Source organism: Sminthopsis crassicaudata, chromosome 6 (assembly GCF_048593235.1).
Source record: "Sminthopsis crassicaudata isolate SCR6 chromosome 6, ASM4859323v1, whole genome shotgun sequence".
NCBI lineage: Eukaryota > Metazoa > Chordata > Mammalia > Dasyuromorphia > Dasyuridae > Sminthopsis > Sminthopsis crassicaudata.
This window is the reverse complement of record NC_133622.1, coordinates 75821841-75848042: the sequence shown is the minus strand read 5'-3', so window position 1 is coordinate 75848042 and position 26202 is coordinate 75821841. Positions and strand designations below refer to the sequence as shown.

Below are 26202 nucleotides of genomic sequence, written 5' to 3'. Positions count from 1 at the left end.
GGTTTCTTTGCTGTCAATTTGCCACAAGAACCTATTTAAAAGTTAAAGGCTTTTCAGATTAAAAAAAAAAAAAAATTAAACTACCAAAGAATATGAATATTCACTTCATGCCTTGCTAGGATTGGTTATCTCTCTGTTTTTACATTTGCATTTTTGCAGACACTATAAGACTCTTCTCAGCTTCCACCCACATAAGACTGTCCTGTATTTCCACCCACACTCACCTCACACCTAGTCTGATGAAAATTATAGGAAAAAAAAAAAAAAAATGGACTCCAGAGACAGTAAATCTCAGGAGACAGCTGTCTTTTATTTTCCTGATTTTGCATATAATTTGCCCCTGGACAATTTAAGATTAATGTGCAATCATAATAAAAATATGTTACAAGTTCAATTTAAATGTTTTTTCTTTTTTTTTTTTAACTCAATGATAAATATTGAGACTAAGAGAGATAATTCTCAATCAGTGTTCACCTTGAGCATCTACTCAGGACAAAAATACTTGAGAAGAAAATAATTCTGTAAGCAAATTCCAAAAGATTAAAAAAAATTACTTAATATTCTCCTTTTGAAAAGGAAGGAAGTGTAGCACTGGAGAATTAGAGTAACCAAAGATCATTCTAACTTATACTGTATAAGGCTTTCTAGTTTTATCTCATCAATTCATTTGAATTTAATTTAAATTCTGCATTTGATAGTTGACAGCTTGCCCAGACAAACATTTTAATTCCATGCCCTAGAAATGAAAGTGGATATTCAAATTCTTTACATATGGAAGGTTTTCTAAAAGAGATAAACTTCATAAACAAAAGAGGCATAACAAATTTAATTTCTGTGAAGATGTATGTTTGTTTAACAGCCATAAGGAGATGTGTTCTTGCAGTGATTTCGAACATTTCCCAGTGAATTCACATGAAACTGACTAGGTACATATATTTTCAGAGGAACACAATTTCCTGGTCTTGGAGATGAGGAAGGAAGGAGACACCTAAAATAAAAGGAATGGCTTCCAAATAATGAAACTGAAAAACTCACCATCCTTCTCCAGAGACATTTCATTTTATCAATATTATAAGGAAGATATCCAAATAAAGCTGTAAGAACTCTAACCCAGGCCCAGATACACTTTTTTAAAAAGCCTGGTGACTGCTGGGTCTGGAAGTAGAGAGACTGTCAAAGATTTTAAAATTTGATGGATTTTGGTTGTGTTGTAATCAAGAGCTTTTGCAAGATTTGACTTTCATGCTTGCTACTAACAAACTGTGTGCCATGTGATCCTGAGTAATAAAGTCAATCTCTCTGGAGCCTCTGCATCCTAATCTGTATAATGGGGATAATAATACTTGCATTTCTCTGTCTCCCAGGATTGCTGTGAATATTAAAAAATTGAATATTGAATAATTGAATTCATATTGAACAATTCAATATGAATTACTGAATAATTTACCTTGAATTATTCAATATGGATACTAAATTAAAATTTTCTAAACCTTGAAGTGCTATTTGGCTATAATATCAAAAGTTTAACTATTTATTATATCCAATATTTAATATATATATATATATATATATATAAAACATTGTGATTTATATTTCATAATAAAATTTACATATAAGATAGCAATTTATTGATGAGGGGAGGTTGAACTGGAATTATAAGCTGGATATCATTATATGCTACATTGTGTATGCTACAAGTTATTTTACAACAATCTCTTTATTAAAAAAGATTTTGAAGGCAGTGGTTGCTGAAGAAGGTACAATTACAAGATTGGATCTTGTAATTGTAACTTATGAATAAAAATAAGGAGCAGCTAGGTAGCTCTGTGGATAGAGTCCTGGCCTTGGAATCAGGAAGATTCATTTGATAAGTTCAAATCCAACCTTGGATACTTCTTGTGTGACCCTGGGGAAGTTATTTAACCTTTATCACCTCACTTCCTCATCTGTAAAAAGAGCTAGAGAAGGAAATGGTAAACTACTGTAGTATCTTTGCCAAGAAAGCCACAAGTGGGGTGGCAAAAAGTTGGACAAAACTGAACACCACCAATAAGTAAAAATAAGGCAGGCCTATGAAATATGTATTTCAAATTGAAAATTAATATTATAACTGTGACCTTGGTTTAATGTAATTAGACTCGAATTTAAATTCAGAAAGTATCCTTTTGTTCACAGATTGACCACGACAAGCCAAGAAGTATCCTTAATTTTTGAGAAGACAAATTTTCCTTATGGGCACATCCAGGTTACCATCATTCACTTTGCTAAAGAATTCAAAAATCTTTACTGAAAAAGCTGTATTTTGATGTGTTTTGCTGCTGGAGAATTTTTTTCATCTTTTGTTCCCCGGCTGCTTTTGTTTCTGTCAGGATATAAATGCCCTGAGGTTAAGGAATGCTTCACATTTTATTTTTGTATGTCAAGGGCTTAACACATAGGAGGTATTAAATGTTTATTGATAGATTGCCAGACTGAAACTATAACATATCACCTGGAAATGGCTTAAGTGTGAGGGATTTTCTGGTTAGCAAAAGAAACTGGTGGTCAGAATCTCTCTCTTTCCAGGCAAACTGCTGGTATATTAATAATTTGTGTCTCACAGATTCCAGCTAAATACAGCTTGTTTTTCTTTCGCAACATGAATAATTGACTAATGCCAAGCAGGGTAACATCATTATCAAATGAGCAATATGGACAATAAATGTTTCCCTGAAGAGAAGGATGGGAGCTGGGGCTTGGTACATGAGCAGGACTTGAAAACTACAAGACAAGACTAGAGGAAGGACCCTACAAGTGACTGAGCCACAGAACGTCTCAGCCATCACAGGGTCTGACCCTTTGTGTTCTAGCATAGGGAAGTTAAAGCCAGAGACATTCAACAATGTGCCCAAAGTCATATAGGTAATTAAGTGATGGAGGAGGAAGGAGGAGAAAAAGAGGAAGGGGGAGAAGGAGGAAAGGGGAGGGAGGAAGAAGAAAGAGGAGAAGGAAGAAGACGAGGAGAAGGAGGAAAAGGGAAGGAAAGAGAAGAGGAGGAAGAGATAAGAGGGAAAGAGGAAGAGGGAGAAGAAGGGAAGAAGAAGGGGAGGAAGCAAGAGGGAAAGAGAAGAAAAGGAGGGAAGAGGAAAAGGAAAAGGAAGGAGAGGAATAGGAAGAGGAGAAGGAAAAAGAGGAAGAAGAAGAGAAGGAAGAGGAAGAAGAGGAGGAGGAGAAGGCTACAATGAAGAAGGAGGAGAGGGAAGAAGAGGGAAGAAGAGGGAAGGAGAGGAGGAGAAGGAGGAGGAGAAAAAGAAGGTGACAAAAGCTACAATGAAGAATAAGAGGGAGGAAGAAGAGGAGAAGGGGGAAGCAGAAGAAGGAGGAGACAAAGGTGGATGATGATAAGGAGAATAAGAACAAGAAGATCAGGCATGAGAATAAGAACAAGAAGATCAAGCATGAGAACAAGAATAAGAATAAGATCAAGAATAAGAACAAGCACAAGAGAAACAAGAATAAGAAGAACAAAAACAAGAACAAGTACAAGAAGAAAAGAAAAAGAAACAACAACAAAAAGAAAGTGATAAAGGAGACAAAAAAGGCAATGAGGAAGGCAACAAAGAACAAAGAAGGCAACAATGATGATGAGAAAGAAGGAGGAGATGGAGATAAAGAAGATGACAAAGAAGCCAGGTCCTATAAATCTACATCCTGCATACTGAGAGGTCTGCCTGAAAAACTATGAGTATATAAGGAGACTTCTGATGGGTCACAGAAGGAAACAGAGCTGGGCGGTGAGAATGGGATCTGAATGGGGATGAGCCTCGAACGGCTAACTCATTTTAACTTTACCCAGTAGACAGTGGAGATCTAAGCAGGAAATGAGGCCCTTAGACAAGTTTCTGGCACATAGTAGGAACTTAATAGATATTTAAGAGAATGGTATCATTCTCTTAATGATTCTATTATTTTTAATAAAGGAAAAGTGGGAAGAGAATAATATGATTCAAAGAGACTAGAAGCAGAAAGACCAATCAGGAAGCCACTACAATAGTCTATACATATGTAGTATATGTGTATGTATGTGTGTCCACACATTATATAAATTTATGCATTATATAATATGTATGTGTATAGACATATATTATACATTATATACATTTTGTAATATGTATTTTTTCTATGAGGCATGTTTTATGTATTATATAATTTATTTCTCTATATTACCTTATAACATAAAATATATAAATCTTATCATTTATGTAATATTAATATTAGCTTATATTATCTAGTTAGCTACTTATCTATTGATAACATAAAACATCTATTATGTAAATATATTATAGTTTATATATATATATATATATATATATATTACTTTATACCTAGACTATAAAATATATACACATTTATAGAATATATTACTTATGCCCCATAAATGTTTTATATAATACATATATTTCTATGATATTTAACATATATTGACACAATATATACATTTATTGTGTATACAGTTTTTATATGTTACATTATAGTTGCTTCATTCTCAAAGAGGACCATGACATCAAGGAGGGAATGCTGTTACATGCAAATGAATTGGCTTTGAATGAGGGAGAGCTGTGCAAGGTCGCCTGCCTCAGTTTCCCCTCCAGAGTCGTCTGGGTCCAGTGGCCAGATATAGATCAGAAGGACTGGAGATGGTCCTGGATGCAACGGGAGATCTTTGGTCTTTTTAAGCTAACGTGTTCAACAGTTTGGATGAAGCCACATCCATTTAGTGATTAAGGCTACGTAACAATTGAGGCAAAGAATGGCCTCTTTCATCTAGGCAAAATAAAAAAAATTAAATTAAATTAAAATAGAAATCTAAATAAGTAAATCTGGTAGGGAAAGATCCTCAAAGGTTCTGACCAAAACAGAAATGACTGCTATTTACATGTATTCTACTTCTTCATAACAAAAATGGGAAAAATGGGGAAGTGGCAGATATTAAGTTCAGTTTTAGATATGCTCAATTTAATTTCACAACAAACCAATCATTCAATAATGTAAAAGTTAAAAAAAATAGGACTAAAACTCAGGAAAAATATGGGGCTGGAGACAGAAAACTGAGCATCAATTATCTATACCAGGTCACTGGAATGGCCAAGATACCTGAAAGGGATGAAAGAGGATCAGAAGCTCTCTGGGAGAAGCTCATGTTTTGGCAATGAGCAGGAAAAAAGGTAGGATTGGTCAAACAGGAAGAAAAGCAGAAATGTATTATTTCCATGTAAGTTCAAGGGAGAAAGAATTCCAAAGAGAGGATGGCTAACAGTTTGGTATGCTGAGAGGTCAAGGAGAAAGAAGACCTAGGAAAAACAATTAACCTGTGAAAGAGAATTTTCAGCTAAATGAATGGGGGAGAATGCAGAGTACAGACAATTAAAAGTGATGAGGAAATGAAAAGCTCATTCAAAAATCACGAACAAAAAAAGAAAACAGAAATAGAAGACCTGGAGAGTTCTACAGAGACCTGTCCTTTTCAAAGCCTGGCAACCTTTGTGTCATTTAAAAAAAAAAAAAAAAAAGCAAAAAAATTAAATCACCATTGACAGCAACAACAAACACCTGATGAACCTTTGGAGAAGAGAATGAAGATGAAAAGAAAAAGAAATAATTGTTTGATTTTCCAGCAAGTGGAAGAGGATAGGAACAGCATCACAAATTTATGGGTTTTGGAGAAAAAAAAAAAATTTCCTCTGAGAAAAGGGGAAAAAAAAAGAGAAGATGGGTTTGAAGAGCTATATTTAGGGAAATAGAGGAAGGACAACAAGGAAGGGAAACTCATGCTTGATGAGCTATTGAGGAAGGAAAATAGGAAAGGCAGGCGTGAGGATGATTCACAGCCGAAATCTAGTAGGGCAGATGAAGCTAAAGGTTACAAGGGATCTAGTGGATAAATAGCAATGAAATAGATAAGCAGTTGAGGTTGGGTTGTTGGGAGTCCTTCAAGAGATCCATACATCAGGGAGCTGATCCCATGACATGCAAGTGAATTGGATTTAAGTAAGGGAGGGCTGGGCTCACTTTCTCCTTCAGAGCTATCTGAGACCAATGGCAAGATATACATCAGGATGACTAGAGATGGCCCTCTGGGGTCCAGTGGAGGCTTTCTGAGGGTCAAGCAGGAACAATCAAAAACCAGGAGAAAATTGGCACTATTGAGTTTGAAAAACAACATACATAAAGACTTCAAAGGAGGAAAGCTGCAGAGAATTGGCTATCTTTGGGACAAATTAAAATCCAATTTTGTACAAAAGGAAGTATCACATAGAACAAAGCAGACTATGAGTGCTAAAGGAGCTGAGGAGGGACAAGAAATAAGTCATGTACTCATGGGCTGAGTGAGAGCAAGAATTATCCACAAAGAGTGGCTTGAAATTTGCCTCATTCATCCTTCCAACATGAAACAAAAATGTCTTACTACTCACACACATTTTAAACTCAACATGTTCTAAACTTGTTCCTCTTGTCCCCCAAACCCTGTTACCATAGAGCATCACCATCCATCTTTCCAGTCTGTCCCACTGGTACCTAGATGTCATCCCCAATTATTTCTCACTCTGAATGTTCAATCTGTTGCTGAGTCCTGCTGATTCTACCTTGAAAAACACCTCTGTACAGTCTGAATCTCATCACCTCACATCTGAACTATTCCAAAAGCCTGCTGCTTGATTTTCCTCCGATCCAGTTTAACCTGCATTAAGCCATCAAAGTAATCATTCTAAAGTGTAGGTCCTACTTTCCATCCCTGATCCTAACCTAATAAACTCCAGTAGCTTCCCAGGATCTCCAAATTCAAACAAAAAAAACTGTTTGCCTCTTAAAGCCCTTCCTAACCTGGCTCCTTCTGGTCTTCTTTACTCCCCTCACCTACACAAGCTACAATCCAGAGACAATGGTCTTCATATTGTTCTTCAAACAAGACTCTCCATCTTCTTACTCCAGGCATTTTTACCAGCTGTCCCAAATGCCCAGAATGCATTCCCACTACATCTCTGCCTTACTGCAAGGCTCAACTATAAATCCTACCTTCTGCAAGGAGACTTCCTTAATGTTAGTGCTTTCCTACTGAAATTATCTCCAATTTATCAGCATATATCTTATGCGTACATAGCTGTCTGCAAGTCATTTTCTTCCTAAGATTGTGAGCTTCTTGAATGGCTTCTTCGTATCCCCAAGACTTAGCACAATACCTAAAATACAGCAAGTGCTTAATAAATATATTTATTTTGTTGACCTGAATAATTTTGGTTTCTTTGCCCTTCAAATCCTGGTTCACATGCATCTAATTGTTCTTGTGATTCTTTCCTTTATTTTCTCCCTCTTTCTATTTCTTCATAGATAAATCTCCTTTTTTCTCCCTTCTATCTTCTCCCTAATCTCCATCTCCAACTTGCCTGCAAGTTCTGTGGATCTACAGATTTGTCAAAGCAAGGGTGAGCTTAACCCCAATTTCCCCCCCCCAAAAAAAAAATGAAATGAGGGTTAGCAAAAATAAGCTAGTTTTTTTCCTATTTGTATCTGCAACACAGAACTTGGCACATGGTTAAGTCCTTGATAATTTTTTCATTCATTCATTCATTCATAGGTCACAAAATTAGTAAGTTGCAATGTTAAAATCTAAACTCCAGTGTTTAGGGTTCTTTTCATGATTCCAAACAGTTTAATAATTTAATAAAAGATTTAATAAACAATTTATTTTTTATTTTATTTATATATGTATTAATTAAATAAAATAATAAACAAAAATTTAACATAAAAATTAATAAATTAAGCCTCACATCCTATGTGACCATGAGCAAATTACCTAACTTCTCTGACCTTTGGATTCTTCATCCATAAAGTAAGCTTAGATTAGGGAGCCTCTAAGGACTACTGATTCATTCTATGACGCCTTGTTACTATTAAAAAAAATCATTGGAAGAGGGAATAAACAGATTAATTAGAATGATATCAATACACAGGGCAACCATGCATACAACAGCATACAGTTGACACTCAATAATTGATTTTAGGATTGAGACAGAGACTAAAATTTACAAAAGTGTAATACAAAATGGATAATGGCCTTGATTTAGCGGAATAAGATTGTGGGATGGTGATGCTAGAAAAAAACCTATTTCACAGCTGTGGGACAAGTGAATGACTAGCTGTACTTTAAGGTGATTCACATTTTTAAAGGGACTACTACCTAATCATGAATGCTTCTCTCCCCTCTTCTTATTACATCTATATTCACAATTGTTTTGAGGTTCCAGTAAGATAATATTTGTAAAATGCTTAGTATAGTGCCTGGCACATAGTAGGGGACTTAATAAATGTTCATTCCCTTCCCTTGTTCCCCATTGTTCTTTCCCTTTCTATTAAAAACAATAGCTTCTTGAAACAAGAAAAAAACCAATTCTGGGATCAGGATTGAAAAGAAAAACTTTTACTTAAAAAAAAATTTAATAAAATATTTTTATTCTATAATAAATGATGAGCAGGCTGATTTTAGAAAAACCCAGAAAGACTTATATGAACTAATGCTGTGTGAAGTGAGCAAAACCAAAAGAACACTGTACATAATGACAGCAAGAGTTGGTTCTTCTCAGCAATATGGTGATCCAAGATAATTCCAATAGAGGGGGTAAAAAATGCCATCTGTATCCAGAGAGTTAACTATGGAGATTGAATGTAAATCAAAACATACTATTTTCACTTTTTTTATTGTTTGTTTGATTTTTCTTTTGGTTTTTCCCTCTTGTTCTGATTTTGCTTTCATGACATGACTACTATATAAATGTTAAAGTGATTATACATGTATGATCTATATCAAATTGCTTGCTATTTTGGGAAGGGGGAAGAGGTAAGGGACAGAGGGAGAGATAAAAAAAAATTGAAACTCAAAATCTTATAAAAATGATATTGAAAACTACCTTTACATGAATCTGTAAAATAAAATGCTATTGGATAAAAAATAAACATCTAATAAGAGATTTATAAAAATGTATTTTTTTCTAGAAAAATATCCCAAAATGGTATGCAAGTTCACTTATGTCTACTCATTGCAAGACATGCAGAACTCTGATAAACATATATCCATAAGATGATCCAGAAGAAAAAGGGATTTAATCTCTACACACATAAACTAAGTAGAGAGTATAAAAGTCCCTTTTGGAGAAGGATATCCTTTCCATTTTTAATTGAACCACAAATACATATAAAGGAGAAAATGAAAATCAGTCTATTGCTAGCTACAAACCACTACCACAGCAAAAATGCAGATTGCACAGTAAGTAGCATTTGAGAACTACTTAAAAATTTTACAGAAACCTGGAAAGACCAGGAAACAAAGAGAAAGTTGTCAGGTCCAATCCAAAATAGCTAAAAATGAATGAAAATTCTTCAGCCTGTGTTGCTGTTTAAAGAGTCTGGGAGAAAAGGCTTTCTGAATTTGGGTCTTTTCTTATGAATGGGCAAGCATCCAAATCACAAAGCAACTTGTACGTCCATTATCCAGCATTCTAATTTCACAGGTGGCAATCTTGGCTTTATGACAAAGCCCTGGTTTCACAGAAAATGTGGTTGTCTGGCTGTCTCCTGTGATGTTGTCTAAATCTAGACAAACAGGGATGTACAACAGAGGAGCAAGTCAAATATTTTGCTTATCCCTACCTTGCAAAGTGTCTGGACAAATAGGACTTCGGAAGCAGGTCCTTGAAAACAGTCCATTTCACAATGGCCAAATGTTTGGATTTCCTCAGTTTGCTTACATGGTGGACAAAGTACAAGGGCCTTCTTGTAATATAGAGAGCCTATACAGGGGCACGTCTGATGCTCCCACAGATGGTGGGAGATAGAGTCTTTTCTTAAAAGTTAGTGATGAGCATAAAAGCAGAATACAACTGCTGGCTGACGACTATGGTGAGCCAAACTGGCCTTTCCACACTACTTATTTATTTCCCTTAATATTTTGCTTTAATTACTTTCCATTTCCCAGTTCCATTCTGCTCTCTCTAGCCTCCACATATTTGCAGTGTGTTCTAAGAAGCGTTCTCTCATCACCACCTTTTGGATCCTTTCCTTCCACCATGGCCTTGCCTGGGTATCACCTCCCCCAAAGAGTTTCCAAACTAGATATGATCCTTCTCCCTTCACACCTCTCATACCATTCTGAATGACCTCTCCTTAAACATTTCACACAAATACGGGATAAAAAATAAATCCAGCATCCTTCTAAATTACAGCAAAGATAATAAACTTTATCTTTGTCGAGCCAGCATCTTTGTGTACAGAATGCCTCATACACTGTAAGCATTTAATGCTATTTTAAAAAAACTGAATTGCAAATGGGTCTTACGTTTTGAAATGTCTTCCAAATTTTACTAAAGAAAAAGATCAAAGAGATGTCCATATTATATTACACACATGCACAAAATAACCAGCTAAGAGCAGGAAAAAAAGCAATCTCAAATACCTGAATGGGCCTGTGAGCAAACCGATAGGGATGTTCTCTCTTCTAATAAATAACTGCCTGCCCTCTTGGGTGGGTCGGATCCACATCCTCCCAATGAACCCACCCAGAGAGCTTCCTCCATCCCTCCAGAGTCACAAGGATACCAAGGGGACACATGGGCAGTCCAGTGGCGATTCATCCCCCGTCGTATCACATAATCAGCCCATCAACCCAGCATTTCTCTGAATATTTACAGGCTCTCATTTATTACATGGTGATATAATAACACATGTTATCTCCACAGTTCACTGAGGGCAACTCCAAAGACTGAGGTCTTTGGAGAGATAGAACCCCGTGTCTCTCAGCGAAAGAAACATGCTTATTATTCATTTCTTCTCCTCCGATGCCCTGTCCTTTTCAAAAGCAGGGTGCATTCTCAACGCATATCAGATCGTTTTAAATACTCATATCCTTTAATGAATAAAAGGATTCAGGCAGACAGCGTTACCTCGTGTTTCAACTGCACGGATGCATTTTCTGAGAATTGTGAATCCGATCTTATCCAGTTGTGCACCTAAAAGGAAAATGTTAAGCACATCATGAATTATACACATTTTTCTTCCTTACAGAGCTAGAAAAATAACATCTGGGCTCATTTTGATGTAACCATTTCTTTTTTAAAGGCCACATGTTGAGCTACAGCAGTGATCTACACTGATGATCCTAGTATATTCATTGGAGCACACATTCAGAATAACAGTATATTTACTGTTAACAACAACTTAAAATGCTAAAGAAGGTCGTTAACTGAGCATCCATCTTCTTCAGCACTGAAAAACAAATAGATTAAAAAACTCAAGAAAAACTTCATCTCCAAATGGCTGAGTATATTTTGTACAAAATTCCAACAAGAGCTCTGGAGAAAATTAAGAGAAGAAAATCAGCATCTTAAATGGCCCTTCAAGAGAAAAAGCTATGTCCTCAATGTGGGTCAGGGGCAAATGTTATTCATCTTTTTTCTCAATTTTGCAAATCATAAAGTTGGCTCAGAAAAGCAAGGTCTCTGAATATTTTTAATAAAAGCTCATGTTTTGCAAGTCATGTTTCATACCATTCTTCCAAGTGTTTTTAATCATTTTAATACTATTTTCAAAATCTAAAAGTCATTTAGGCAGGGTATAATAATGTAAATACACCAAGTATATCTAGATATATTCTAGATAATCTAGAATGTGCTGAATAATTTCCTTTTCTTCAACGTAAACATTTGCCTTTGCAAAGAGTATATTTTGTCTCTCAACAGAATCCATCTTAAGGATTCTGAGGATATCAGCATAGGTGGGTATGGGCAGCCACTCCTCATCCATCAAATACATAATAAGCCAGTAACACCGTAAGGGGTCAGCATTTCATCTCACTCAAAGCCTGGCACATGCATTGGGGTCCAGGGCCCTTGGCTGGGGTTTTAACAGGGGTGGCAGGGGAAATAGCTCACCCAATGTCTAGCTATCATTTCAGAGTGCCAAAACTCATAAATCGGTTGGGAACCATCACGGATTATCCCATTCACATGAGAAGGCTCTGTTCTTCTTCAAAATGGCAATTAGAAATGTTCCTGACACAAGAGACTCCTAAGTTTCTAACTGACACACATGGTATTTTATTCATTTTTGTATGTCGCCCCATCCCCTCAGACAGATACCTAGAAGATATGCAAAACAGGTTTTATTGAATGAATGGATACAACTATGAAAAGAATCCACTATAATAAATCTATAAATCGAAGCAATTTGATGCTTCTCAATCTCTTTCTGAGATTGATATATAAGGCTCATTGATTGATTATATATGAGCTTGATTACAAGGCTCATCTAGACACATAATTTCTTGTATATTAATTACGCACCAGAACATGGTATCTCTCCAAAATTCATAACTCAGCCATTTGCATCTCAAATGCATTTCAATCTTACAAAAATCATATTTACAATAAAACCCATAAACAATTCCAAATTGCTAGATCAAGAGAACATAGTCAATGTCACAGTTAACATTTCTCTCTGTTGAACTCACTATAAGTGATCGGACAACCCATTCCAGATGACATAGTTAGTTTGGTGGTTTGTTGTTGTTGTTGTTTTAATTGAGATTTGCATTCCCTCTCCCAAAAGACATCTGAATATTTACTAGACTTTGTGCTTGGGGTAGAAAGGATATGAAAATGTCTTTCTCAGGGACTTCAAAGTCTAGGAGTTGCTACTCCCTTTGAGAATACCGATGATACATACATTTCTGATCATTAGGGAATAATGTAAAGCAGGATATGATGAAATGGAAAAATGGCTGGTCCAAACAAGTACAATTTCAGAAACAAAAGAGGTACAAGTGGGAGACTGTCGCCAATAAGAACTTGAATCAAGCCTTAACAAAGTGAGAAGAAATTATATAAGAGGATGGGAGATGGCATGAAGCACATTTTAGAGACAATAGTGAGTTTTGTGTATTCAGGAAATGGAGAGCAAACAAGACTTAATACTTACCTCCTTCCCGTCTTAGGGTGGCTCTATTCAAACTGGGAAGTAGCTATGCAAATATATATGTAAAAAAAAAAAGAAGAAGAAGAAACAGTCATGGGTCCATATGTGATAAAGACAATAAAGACATAGCTCATTTTTTTAAAAAATCAGTAAGAATGGCTACAGATGAAGCAGGAGGTCAAAAGAGTCCAAACCATGCACAAAAAGGCAAATTGTTTTAGTCAACCTAGAGCCCATTCACAGCACACAGCTCTACAGAAGGCATCTTTATAACCCTTATTCTGATCTCTACTGAAAGTGGGCAACAAGACCTGATAGGAGGGTGGTGGGCAGGATGGGATTTTTTCTTACAAACCAAGGCAAAAGTTTTGCAAATTGGAAATGTTTAGTTCAGTGCTTATAACAGCAAACCTGAGCCTTTAACTCTCATTTCTTACTTTTGTTGACTTTTTTCAAGGCTCAATTCAAAGCATACCTTCTGTCCGTAGACTCCCAATCCCTTCCCCTCTCTGAGATAACATGAATATGTATTGTATATAAATAGTAATTTTAAATCCTTTCAATTTATGAGAATTTTTATTCTCTACCTCCCAATTCAGCCCCAACCATTGCACTGCAGAATCAAAAATAAAAACCTTGTAAGAGACAGGCAGAGTTAAAACAAAATTTCCTATTAGTTCATTAAAAATGTGGGTCTTTTTTGATAAAAGTAATTCATCATCACTCTGTTAGGAGATAGAGTATTCTTCATCACTGACTGAACTTACTTATTTCCATGTTGTTTCCTAGACACACACACACACACACACAATTCATAAGGACAGGGGGTTTGTTTTGTTTTATTTTTGTCTTTTTTTTTCTATCTCCAGCACTTAGAACTGATTGGCCATGGCTCAAACAGCCTGATGGCATCTCTTGCAAAGACCAATCTGTCACTCATCATGTGACATGCCTACTAAATGCAAACAGGGCAGCTAAGTGGCACAGTGGACAGAGCATAAGACTTGGAATTAGGAAGCCTTATCCTCCCGAGTTCAAATTTTGCCTAAGACACTTCCTAGCTATGTGATCCTGGGCAAGTCACCTTCCTCGATAAATGAACTGGGGAAGGAAATGGCAGACCACTCCAGTATCTCGTCTAAGAAAAGCCCCCAAAAAAGTCACAAAGAGTCAGGCATGACTGTAATGGTTCAACAACATAAAATGCAAAGTATCTTCAATATATGTTAGCTGTGTGAGTTTCTTAACCTGAACTAGTTTCTTAATTTTACAATGCTATGGACAACTGACTGATTGATAAATTGCAGAGAAAAAGGTAATGTGTATGGATAGAGGGAGTTTTCTTCATGCAAGGAGCTCCCAATACCAAAGAAATCCAAGATCCAGTCCCTACCCTTCTCACATTTTAAATAGAGTGGACAGCCTCAGAAGATGGTGGGTTTCTGCTCCTTGGAGGGCTTTAAGAGAAGGATGGATAAGATATTACTTCTAAAGTCTCTGCAGAAGGGATTTTTTTCCCTAAGCAAGGAGTTGAATAGAAGATTCCAGGGGCCCTTTTCACCCCTGAGATTCTATCATCAGAAAAAGCAAAGCAGAGTGGGCAAAGTATCAGAACTGAGCTCTAAAAGCTCTGTTTAAATCTCATCTCGGGCATTAGGTTACTTTATTTCTCAAACTGAATTTCTTCATTTGCACAATGAAGGGATTTGACTCAATGGCCACTGAGGGCCTTCCCAAGATCTAAACCTTTTAAGCCCACAATTCTGATCCTCCAATTGCATCCAATTCTCTTATCCCTCCTTCGCACTGTCCTTCAACATTTTCGCTTCTCTGAGTTCAGTCATCCTGATTAGCAAAGACCAAAACATCTCCCAACAACAGAACTGGGGTGTCACCGAATGATTCAGTGACCACTCACCGGGTGACCAAGAAAGTAATCACTGGAGCCCTAGCCCAGAACTCATTTTCTGGCCACAGAAAGCCATCTCCCACCCAAGGATAACCAAGATTGAAATCCAACTGAAGGAGGAGAGTTCTGACTGAAAACTAAGATCTTAGGCCGCTGGCTCATTATTCTAAGGACACATTACCTTCAGAAACGTGCCCTGCCTGATTTCCACACACAGAGACATCACAGGATTTTTAATATTTGGTTGCTGCTTATCTCTGGACTAATCGCTTTGCTATTTACTCTGAAGGGAAAGTCGGGCTGGGTATCTTCAAGGTCACAGTACCACTGATGGCAAATTTATTTCCCAGGGACTGCAGCAGGTAAGCTTCTCTATGCAAACTGACTTTTAAACAGACCTCTTTATTCACTGGGGAGAGATGTCCATAGTCTTAGCTTTACAGTGACAATGGGGGATTAGCGGCTTGCTTTGAGATCTCGGTTATATGTGGTACTGTCAAAGCAAAGATCGGTCCCTCAAGACCTGGCTAAAAACCTCAAGGGCATATTCAAAATAAATAGACAGTGAGGGAAGACTCATTTATCAGTTCTAACACTGAACTTCTCAAGTACACATATCAATAAATGAATGGAGCATATGTTTAAGAGCAGGAAGGGATCTAGAAATGACGGAGACCCCCATTTTAGAAAAGAGGGATCTGAGGGCCAGACTCTCAGTGACTCAAGGCCTTCTGATTTCTACCAGACTGGTAAAGGGGAAAAGAACAGTGGCTCTGGGAATCAGGGAATCTGGTTTCAAATCTCACCTCTGACACCGACTAGCTGTGTCACCACTCTGACTCTCAGATCCTCATCTATAAAATGACAAGTTTGGATTTAATATCCTCTGGGGTTCCTGACAGCTACAGCTCTATGCTCCTGTGATTCCCCTGATGCCATCATTCTACACACTGAGAATTGGGGAGGGAAAAGAGATTCCTCAAAATCCAGCAAGTAGAGGACTTAGAAGATGTGGATTCCAGATCTGGCTCTTTCCACCACAACTCTTTGTCATTATATTCATCCAGAATAACATTTTGCTATTCTAAAATACCAGAGCATTTTCCACTGGCATTTCCATTATTTTCAGATAGTGCCCACAAGCATTATAAAATAAGCCAATTGTTTTGTCTCCCAGAGCTTTAGTCTTTTCATCAGCAAAACAGGGAGGGAGGAAAACTAGATCCCAGCTTCTTAACTGTAATTTGTGACTCATATGGGTCCTCTTAACTGAATGGGGGAGTCAAAAAATTAAGATTTATGATCAGTAAATGTTTGATTTGTATACCTATTTTATATACCCATATACCCGGGGTGACATAAAAATTTCCTGGGCATCAAAGAGATCATAAAAGAGGGAAAAGGACCCACATGTGCAAAATAATGTTTGTAGAGTTTTTTTTGTTATTGTTTTTTGTTGTTGTTGTTGTTGTTTTGTAGTGGTAAGGAAATGGAAACTGAATGGATGCTCCTCAGTTGAAGAATGGCTGGATAAGTTATGGTAAAAGAGTGTAATGGAATATTATTGCTCTATAAGAAACAATCAACAGGATGATTTCAGAGAGAACTGTAGAAATTTATATGAACTGATGCTAAGTGAAGTGAGTAAAACCAAGAGAACAATGTATATAGTAAAAACAAGATTATGTGATGATCATCTCTAAGGAACATGGCTCTTTTCAACAATGAGGTGATTCAGGCCAATTCCAATAGGTGTGTGATGGAGAGAGCCATCTGCTTCCAGAGAGAGGTCTTGGAGACTGAGTGTGAATCACAAGGTAGTATTTTAACCTTTGCTGTCATCTGCTTACTTGTTTTTTTTTTTTTAATTCATCCTCCCTTTAATATTTTTTTTGTGTGTGCAGCATGATAAACGCAGAAATATGTTTAGAAGAATTATACAAGTTCAACCTATTTTGGATTACTTGCTATCAAGGGGAAGGAGAAGAGGGAGAAAGAAAAATTTGGAACGTAAAGTTTGGAAGGGAAATGTTGAAAATTATCTTTGCATATATTTTAAAAAGTAAAAAATTTTTTATTTTTTTTAATTTATTGAAAAAAAATGGAGTATGATTGGAAAAAGTTTAAGAAGCTCTAAATAAAATAATCCCCTTCTACTTATAAATCCTATAGCTATTTGGATTTTCTCAACAAAGATACTGGAAGTGGTTCGCCATTTCCTTTTATACTTCATTTTACAGACAAGGTAACTGAATTAAGTTGGATTAAGTGACTTGCCTTGGGTGGATTGCCCTGGATGGCATCATCAAATCAATGGTACTCACACATAATGAGGAATAATGCTCACCCCCACAAATCTGGAATCTCATAAGATTCAACTATAATCTTCAAAAGAGATACAGCTATATACACAAATACATTCACACAAACACACATTCAGAAATAATAGTACTTCAACTGCTTTGTAATAGATTTCTTAATAAACCCTTACAGCTTCTTTTCCTCCCAGAGCTTCCATCCACTGCTTCCTTTCTTCTTCTGAAAAAGCCTGCATAGTCATAGGAATTCCAGGTCTGAAAATTAAGAAGGAAAAAAAAAAAAAAAAAAAAAAAAAAAAAAAGGAACAAAAGCATATTAGTCACTTAGTATTTAAAAAAAGCCATCATCACAGCCCCCATTTTCTCAAATCCTGATATTGTTCCCCATGGCTGAGTTGAACTGCTTTTTTCTAAACTTAGTCCATCTACAAATGGAAGGAAATTCTGCCTAGTGACTCCAATGATTGGGAAAGGCTGAGGAGTAGGAGGTGAGGAGAATCCTTATTCATTACTTGTGATTTATTTTCCAAATAATGAGACATCTTCTTTTGTTTGCTTTATCAAAAGATAAAAATTAATCTATCGCACAAAGATCTAGCCAGCAAAATCTGCAATAAAAGGACAATAGAAAATGCCAAATTAAGGTAAAAGATGATAAAAAATAAATTGATTTTCCACTGATAAAGACTGTGCTTAAAATTTTTTTTTTCCTTTAGATATGGATCCACACTTAACACCATATACCAAGATAAGATCAAAATGGGTCCATGATTTAGGCATAAAGAGGGAGATAATAAATAGATTAGAGGAACAGAGGATAATCTACCTCTCAGACTTGTGGAGGAGGAAGGAATTTATGACCAGAGGAGAACTAGAGATCATTATTGATCACAAAATAGAAGATTTTGATTACATCAAACTAAAAAGTTTCTGTACAAATAATACTAATGCAAACAAGATTAGAAGGGAAGTAACAAATTGGGAAAATATTTTTAAAAACAAAGGTTCTGACAAAGGTCTCATTTCCAAAATATATAGAGAACTGACCATAATTTATAAGAAACCGAACCATTCTCCAATTGATAAATGGTCAAAGGATATGAACAGACAATTCTCAGAGGAAGAAATTGAAACTATATCCACTCACATGAAAGAGTGTTCCAAATCACTACTGATCAGAGAAATGCAAATTAAGACCACTCTGAGATACCACTACACACCTGTCAGATTGGCTAAGATGACAGGAACAAATAATGACAAATGTTGGAGGGGATGTGGGGAAATTGGGACACTAATACATTGCTGGTGGAGTTGTGAAAGAATCCAGCCATTCTGGAGAGCAATCTGGAATTATGCCCAAAAAGTTATCAAACTGTGCATACCCTTTGACCCAGCAGCGCTACTACTGGGATTATATCCCAAAAAAATACTAAAGAGCGGAAAGAGACATATATGTGCCAAAATGTTTGTGGCAGCTCTTTTTGTTGTAGCTAGAAACTGGAGGATGAATGGATGTCCATCGGTTGGAGAATGGTTGGGTAAATTGTGGTATATGAAGGTTATGGAATATTATTGCTCTGTAAGAAATGACCAGCAGGAGGAATACAGAGAGGCCTGGAGAGACTTAAATCAACTGATGCTGAGTGAAATGAGCAGAACCAGAAGATCACTGTACACTTCAACAACAATACTGTATGAGGATGTATTCTGATGGAAGTGGAAATCTTCAACATAAAGAAGATCCAACTCACTTCCAGTTGATCAATGATGGACAGAGGTAGCTGCACCCAGAGAAGAAACACTGGGAGGGGAATGAAAATTGTTAGCACTAATATCTGTCTGCCCAGGTTGCATGTACCTTCGGATTCTAATGTTTATTGTGCAACAAGAAAATGATATTCGCACACATGTATTGTACCTAGACTATACTGTAACACATGTAAAATGTATGGTATTGCCTGTCGTCGGGGGGAGGGAATAGAGGGAGGGGGGGTAATTTGGAAAAATGAATACAAGGGATAATATTATAAAAAAATATATATATATATATATAATAAAAAAAAAAAAATTTTTTTCTTTCTTTTTGGTGGAAGTTGCTTTTACCAATACAGAGAAACAGTTCATTGGCAATATGGTTCCCTGGAGCATTTCTCCTGGGTCACTAAACAAGTATGTGTCAGAGACAGGACTTAAACCAAGGCAAGCTCTCTATCCATGAAGGCCTGCTGGCCCTTCACAAAATATTTATGTGATACTGCTTCATCTCCTTTTCAACTGCTGAATCATATTCACAATAAAAATTGATTTTATGAACGGCACTTTGGGTCAATAATCATAGACATTCTCAGAGAGTGATTTTAATCCTGAAAATCACTTCACCTGGGTTAAAGTTGTTCTGTCAATTTTCATCGAGCAGGTTTCATATCATAGATTATGATGTTGCTGATAAACAGGTTAAGTTATTGGTCCAAGGTTAAGAAACCAGTATTATGAATCATTATATAATTTAGTGATTCCAGACCATGATTCCACTTGTCTATGGCAAACACCATTCACCAACAGGGAATATGTTTGCAGTACAGTTCAGTAAAAAACAGTAGATTTGGAATCAGAAAAGAACAGGGTTCAAAGCTTCTCTATCACTCAATAGCTGTTTGATCACAAGCAAAAATATTCATCTTAACCTGACTCTCCAATTTTCCTTTTCAGTGGGGTGATAAAGATTATGTCAATGACCTCATGGACTGTTGAGTGGGGGAAATGAGTGACTATAAATAAAGTGCTTTTGAAGAGCTTATGGATTTTCAGTTGTTATTACCTTGCACCAATAACTTAACCTTTTTATACCTCAGCATCATAATCTGGGATATGAAGCCTGCTGAATGAATATTAATAGAACAATTTGATAACCCAGGCAAAGTGATTTTAGCCTCACACCTACTTTCTAAAAATTTCTCAAATTATTCAGACACTGCTCATTTTGGCAGCATATATCTGAAAATAGAGAGTTTAACTCCCTCCAACTTTGTACCTCATAGAGTCCTTTTGAAGAGTAGGAGCAAGGCAAAATATCTTGCCCATCAAACTAGTCTGAAAAGCCTCTGCCTTAGATTTTAAAATTCTGGCCCTCATTCAAAGTAAGCCACACCAGACTCGGGGGAGTTAATTATAATTACAGGAAAGAACATTTTTTCTTCACGTCAATTAACTGAGAACATGAAATTAAAACTATTTACAAGCGGGGTCTCATGGTGCTGGAGAATGTTATCAAATAGCATCTTAGATGGCAGATAAATTCATTTTGAATGGAGATTCCCTAAAATTTTGTGATTTTCCCCCTATATAATAATGAATCACACTTAGGGGGGGGGAAAGCACACTAAGGATAACAAAGGAGGGAATCTGAGTCAAGTTCTAATTGGACATAAGTACAAAACAGGCTGGGCATTATATTTTTAGTTACAAAATGTTCACAGGACTTTTTAAGTATAAGCTCAGTTGAGAAAGAGTTAGAGATGCTTCCCAGTATGTGGAAACAATACTATAGTCACTGGGAGAATGCATGTGAGGTGGAGAAAATGTGCTCACATTGCTTCTCCTTTTAACTAATTAATCTTGCTAATTAGGTATATTAAGCTCATTTGTTCCAATGGTACTTAGTGTTATCAATGCCTTCTGAATTTCAGCAACCTAGTAATGGCTCTAGGCAAGATGAAAATTATAAAAGAAAATTAGGTCTACAACACATTTCCCTTGTCCAGAGGAACTTTTAAAATGAACAAAATATAGCAAACGTGGTTCAGCCACTTGAAATAAATACTAGTCAAGAGTAAGAAATCTGTGTTAAGTGAATATCCTGGATTACGGCCACTCACGTGACAAACAAATACAAGTAGTGGTGAGTTGGGAAGAAAATAAGGTAACCTGGTGATTTAAAATATGGAAGGTACTAATTTTGAAAACTATAAGGAGCTTATTATCTTGGGAAAAATCAGGAGAAGTGAGAGAAATATTTGGAGCTCAAATCTTATAAAAAAATTAATGTTGAAAACTATATATATAATTAGAAAAAAATAAAATACTATTAAATTTAAAAATACTTCTGAAGAAACTTTTTGACAACAAAATAAATTCAAATTTAGCAAAACAAAGCAAAAAAAGAAAAGAAAAGAAAATGTAAAGGATCTGGGACTAAAAAAATATTAATTCTCCCTAGAGGGGTGGGGAAGGGAGAAACTATGTAGAAAATTAACTGATGCTTTAGAGGAGACTACCACCATATTTTGGCTGCAGTTAAATGTCAAACTAAGACAAATTGGATGATGATGATGATGATGATGATGATGATGATTTTTAGCTACACTCAAATGAAAACTAATGATACAATATTATCTGATGAAGCAAAACAAAACAAAACAAAAATACAATTGCATATTCAGGACAACCTGTATATGCAATAGAAATCCATCTTTGATATGGAAACAAGTACAATTTGGCTCTCTTATGACAAACTAGAAATATTAATATTATCTATTCAAAACAAATCAATAATGGGAAAAACAAATCTGAATGTTCACTTTTTAATTTAGATCATACTTTCCAACAAAGTCTCCCACTGAAACCTCCTTTTAGCATGGAGGAGACCCTACATTCTCAAAAGTCGTACCAATGACTTTCAAGTTCTAAAAGAATCTATTTCAAGTTCTAACGGGATTTGCTATTTCAAGTCTAAAAGGCTCTACTATGAGGCAGAAATGCTCTAGATATGGCCACAGTAATTAACTATATGCCTATCATTTATATATATATATATATATATATATACACATACATATATAATACAATGTATAAATATTTATATATAATAAATGTAATATATAAATATTTATATGTAATAAATATAATATATAAACATATATATTAAAAAATAAGGACTAATTAAATTTAGCAGGTAGTTGGATAACAAAATGGATAGTGCTGGGCCTAGACTCATCTCCCTGAATTTAAATCCAGCCTCAGACACTTACTAGCTGTATGACCCAGGCAAGTACCTTAGCCCTATTTGCCTCAGTTTCCTAATCTTTAAAATGATCTGAAGAAGGAAATGGCCAACCATTCCATTATCTTTGTCAAGAAAATCTCATATGGGATCACGAGGAGTCAGACTTGACTGAAAAATTACTCAACAATAACAAATCTAATTTCAAGAGATTGGCCATTGAGTGATCAATGTTTCAGCCACAGGATCTCTCTAAGGACTGCCATCTAATGTGCAGAGAAGTTATCACCTACTTGTTGAAAAAAAATTAACTGCAATTGATGGAATAATCATTGAAATCTTGAAATAAACCAAAATATGCTCAAACCATTTTCTCAACTAGAACCTATTATGAAAGCAGCACGGTCATCTGGCGTATCATGATAGGATTGGAAATCTGGAAGCAGAAGGAATCATTGTGCAAATATCTCTTTTTACAGATGAGCTAGGAGATCCAATAACCTCACTAGTCCATTCTATTGAGACTTGTACTTAACCTATTGGCTGTGGGAGTTCACACTTCAAAAGAATGAGTGGGGAAGAAAAAAGTAAATAAATTACCCTAGTGGGAAAATTCATTATTTTAAGTCTCTAACTTTTTAGACATTTCATTAAAAAAAAAAAAAAAAAAAAATTCAATTCCATGGAAATCATTATTATGCAAAATTATAACTGTTTACCTGGAAGGAGAGGCCCATTTTAAAATTCAGCATCAACAATATCTCAACACAAATCCAATTTACAGATATTTTGGTTGCTATTCCTAAAATAAGGCATATCCCATTAAAACAATCACTGTTCATGTAAGACACAATTCAGTGGGCCTGAACTACAGCATTTCCCAACTGAGCAGTGAATAATTCTTAAAAAGTGCAAAGGATCTGGAAATCTAAAGTGTCATTCTCCTGAAGCAGGGTGGGTTACTGAGAGAAGTATTTTCATTTTTGAGGACTGAAAAGAACCAAGAGTATAGCTTATTTGTCTTAAGAATGTGGATAATATGGAAAGATATTAGTGATAGTCCAGACAACTGTAAAATCCATTAAGATGTCTGTGCTAAGAATTCAGAAATATAGACCTCTGCTTCAGGATTACTGAGCTCTGCTGCCTCGACAATTCGTTACATAGGATCAAGCTCTGGTAAGGTTTACACTTGTCCAAAAATATTAAGTCTACTAATACTACGGACATGTACCTTAAGCTCTCTGTGACTCAGTTTCCTCATTGGTAGAGATCATAACAGCAGCTAGCTCACAAGGGAGGTGATGATCAAATGAGACAACATATTTAAAGAATTTTGCAAATCTTATCATGATATGTAAATGCTAGTTATTATTATCATCATTATCAAACAAATGCATGCTATAAGATTAAAACTTTGAAGGAAGTTAGTATTTATTCTGAGTAAGTAGCAAAGAATGACAATTCTAATAATTTCACTATCCCTATTATTTCCATGAAGGGAAAGGAACTACCTATAAAGCATAGACTCATACACATACCTGAATTATTTTTTTAAGCTAATCATTTATTCCCCCACAAAAGTATAACTCTAAAATCCTATCATATGAAGACATACTGCATTTTTGAAGGACTTGATGGTGTATTACAAGCTCTAACCAATCCAATCAAGTTACAAAAAATTTCTGAGTATGGTTCCAACTATAGGGATGTATCTAAAATATGCTAAGGACTATCTTGGCTAAATATGGTTAGTAGTCAGAGATGAATCGTTTGGCCATAGCAACTAATGAAACAAAATACATACATCCTTAGATCCATATATATGTAATATATTTTGTGTGTGTATGTGTATATATATATATATATATATATGTATATATATAACATGTATATATATATACATATATATATATAACATTTATATGTTATATATATTCATATATATATGTGTGTGTGTATATATTTCTATATGTATGTGCATGTGTAGGAGAAATAACTTTCAGTATTTTGCAGCCCGTTTTTATTTTTGCCATGAAGGATGTAGACTGGTAGAAATGAAGGCAGAAAGTGCTAAGAGTCCCATTTAAAAGATATTTTATCACATTTATAAGATCACACAATTCTTAGAATTCTGTAAGCATTTTACCATTGGCACTAAAATGTGAGATACTTACTGAAAATGAGAAAGGGTAAAAAAGAGAAGAAAAAGGGAACCAGCACAAAGCCTTAGCATAAGTGCAGGGTTGTGATTTGAGTGATGATTCAGCAAAAGTAAGAAACCCAAGAGGAGTTAACAGAATATTGCTGAAAGCCTCTGAGGCCTACAGACTATGGAATCCCAAGAAGTCACTTAATCTCTCAGTGTTCTAAGTAGCTCTCTGAGAGGATGAATTGCAAAAAGGTGGAGGACTGATCCAAAGATAGGAACAGATTAACTGCCCCAGATCAGAAGGTGTGAAGGAGTGAGATTCCCATTCCACCTTACCATGAGATCACATATCAATTTAAGTACTCAAGTATTCAATTAAACATTTATCAAACTCCATTTATTTATCAGCACCAGGTAAGTATTTGGGACAGTTACAAAAATAAGTAATTCACTGTTTTGACCCTCCAAAACTGTATTCCTTAGCTATCTATCCATTAAGGCAGTCAGGTAGCATGGTAGAAAGTCAGGAAGATGAGAGTTCAAATCCTACCTAAACACTTTCTCTAACTGCCTGACTCTGGACAAGCTCTCTGTGACTCATCTTCCTCATTGGTAAAGTAGAAATCATAATAGCAGCTAGCACACAGGGAGGCGATGATCAAATGAGACAACATATGTAAAGCATTTTGCAAACCTTAGAATGATATATAAATGCTAGTTATTACTAATTATTATCATCATTATCAAACAAATACCTACTATAAAATTAAAACTTTGAAGGAAGAGAAATCCATTAAAGAAATCCTACAATATCTAGTAAAACAAACACTCCCTTTCTAAACTGCTTTTTGAGTGTCTTTTCCATGTTTCACATTTACTCTGGGTAGTCATCTTCCAATTATAACCAATTAGTTTTTGTTTGGTTTGGTTTTTTTTTTGCTGTTGCTGGAAATTATTATGCTAACAAAATACAGTGGAAGGGCAATATAGGCCAGATACAACCCCACAGGAGAGAAACAAAGAGAAGGGGTACATGCATATTCAAATTAAGACTCAAAGAGTCTTAATTGCAATCAAGAAAATATACACAAAGATAACAGGACTACAGAGGCCTTCCCTTTTTGAGTATTCTGAAATGAAAGGAAGTCAAATAGGAGGAATGTTGAATGGCAGTTGGCAGCCACAGGGGTAAAGTGAGGAAAATTGTTTATAATCTGTTGAGAAAACTGAGGGGATGTCAGATAATATTTAAATTTCAAGAAATAACATCTAGCAAAAAGTAGCAGCATGGTATACGAGAAACACCACTGTATGTGAAATCAGTGGACCCAAGTTCAAGTCCTTGATTTGCCTCCAAAAAATAAAAATCACTTTATATCCCAGACCTCATTTCACTCTCATTCAAAATGAAAAGGCTCTTATTCAGCGGTCTATGGACAGGACTCTTAAAAATATATTTAGTAACTATTTTAATCTACTTATGTTTTCTTTGTAATCTTATGTATTCAGTTTTATGCACTTTAAAATACCATTGTGGGAAAAGAAAGGTCCACAGATTTCATCTGGACCAAATGTATCTTACAACCTACTAGACAAACTACACATATAGGTCAAAAGCATTATGCAAGATCTCATCAGTAGATTGTGGGAAATAGGAGCCAAAAAAAAAAAAAAAAAATAGATTTAGTTTCAAAAATTCAGTATCTTTCTTCCAAAAATCTCCCTTCTTCTGTCAAGGGCATGACCATTCTTGCAATTATACAGAACCAAAACCTATGAAACTTCTTCAAGTCATCACTCTTTCCATTTTAGATCCAATCAGTTA

At 35.6% G+C, this 26202-nt stretch overlaps 1 protein-coding gene across 1 annotated transcript in view; it reads right to left on the bottom strand.

Annotated features, from left to right (window-relative positions):
• Nucleotides 1–26202, bottom strand: part of ARHGAP10 (Rho GTPase activating protein 10) — a 340816-nt gene that overhangs the window by 149364 nt on the left and 165250 nt on the right. Inside the window, exons 11-13 of the mRNA XM_074273693.1 lie at nucleotides 17400–17481; nucleotides 13003–13045; nucleotides 10971–11036 (exon numbers count right to left, since the gene is read on the bottom strand). Coding sequence (XP_074129794.1) covers nucleotides 10971–11036; nucleotides 13003–13045; nucleotides 17400–17481 — 191 coding nt within the window. The remainder of the gene's footprint in view (nucleotides 1–10970; nucleotides 11037–13002; nucleotides 13046–17399; nucleotides 17482–26202) is intronic.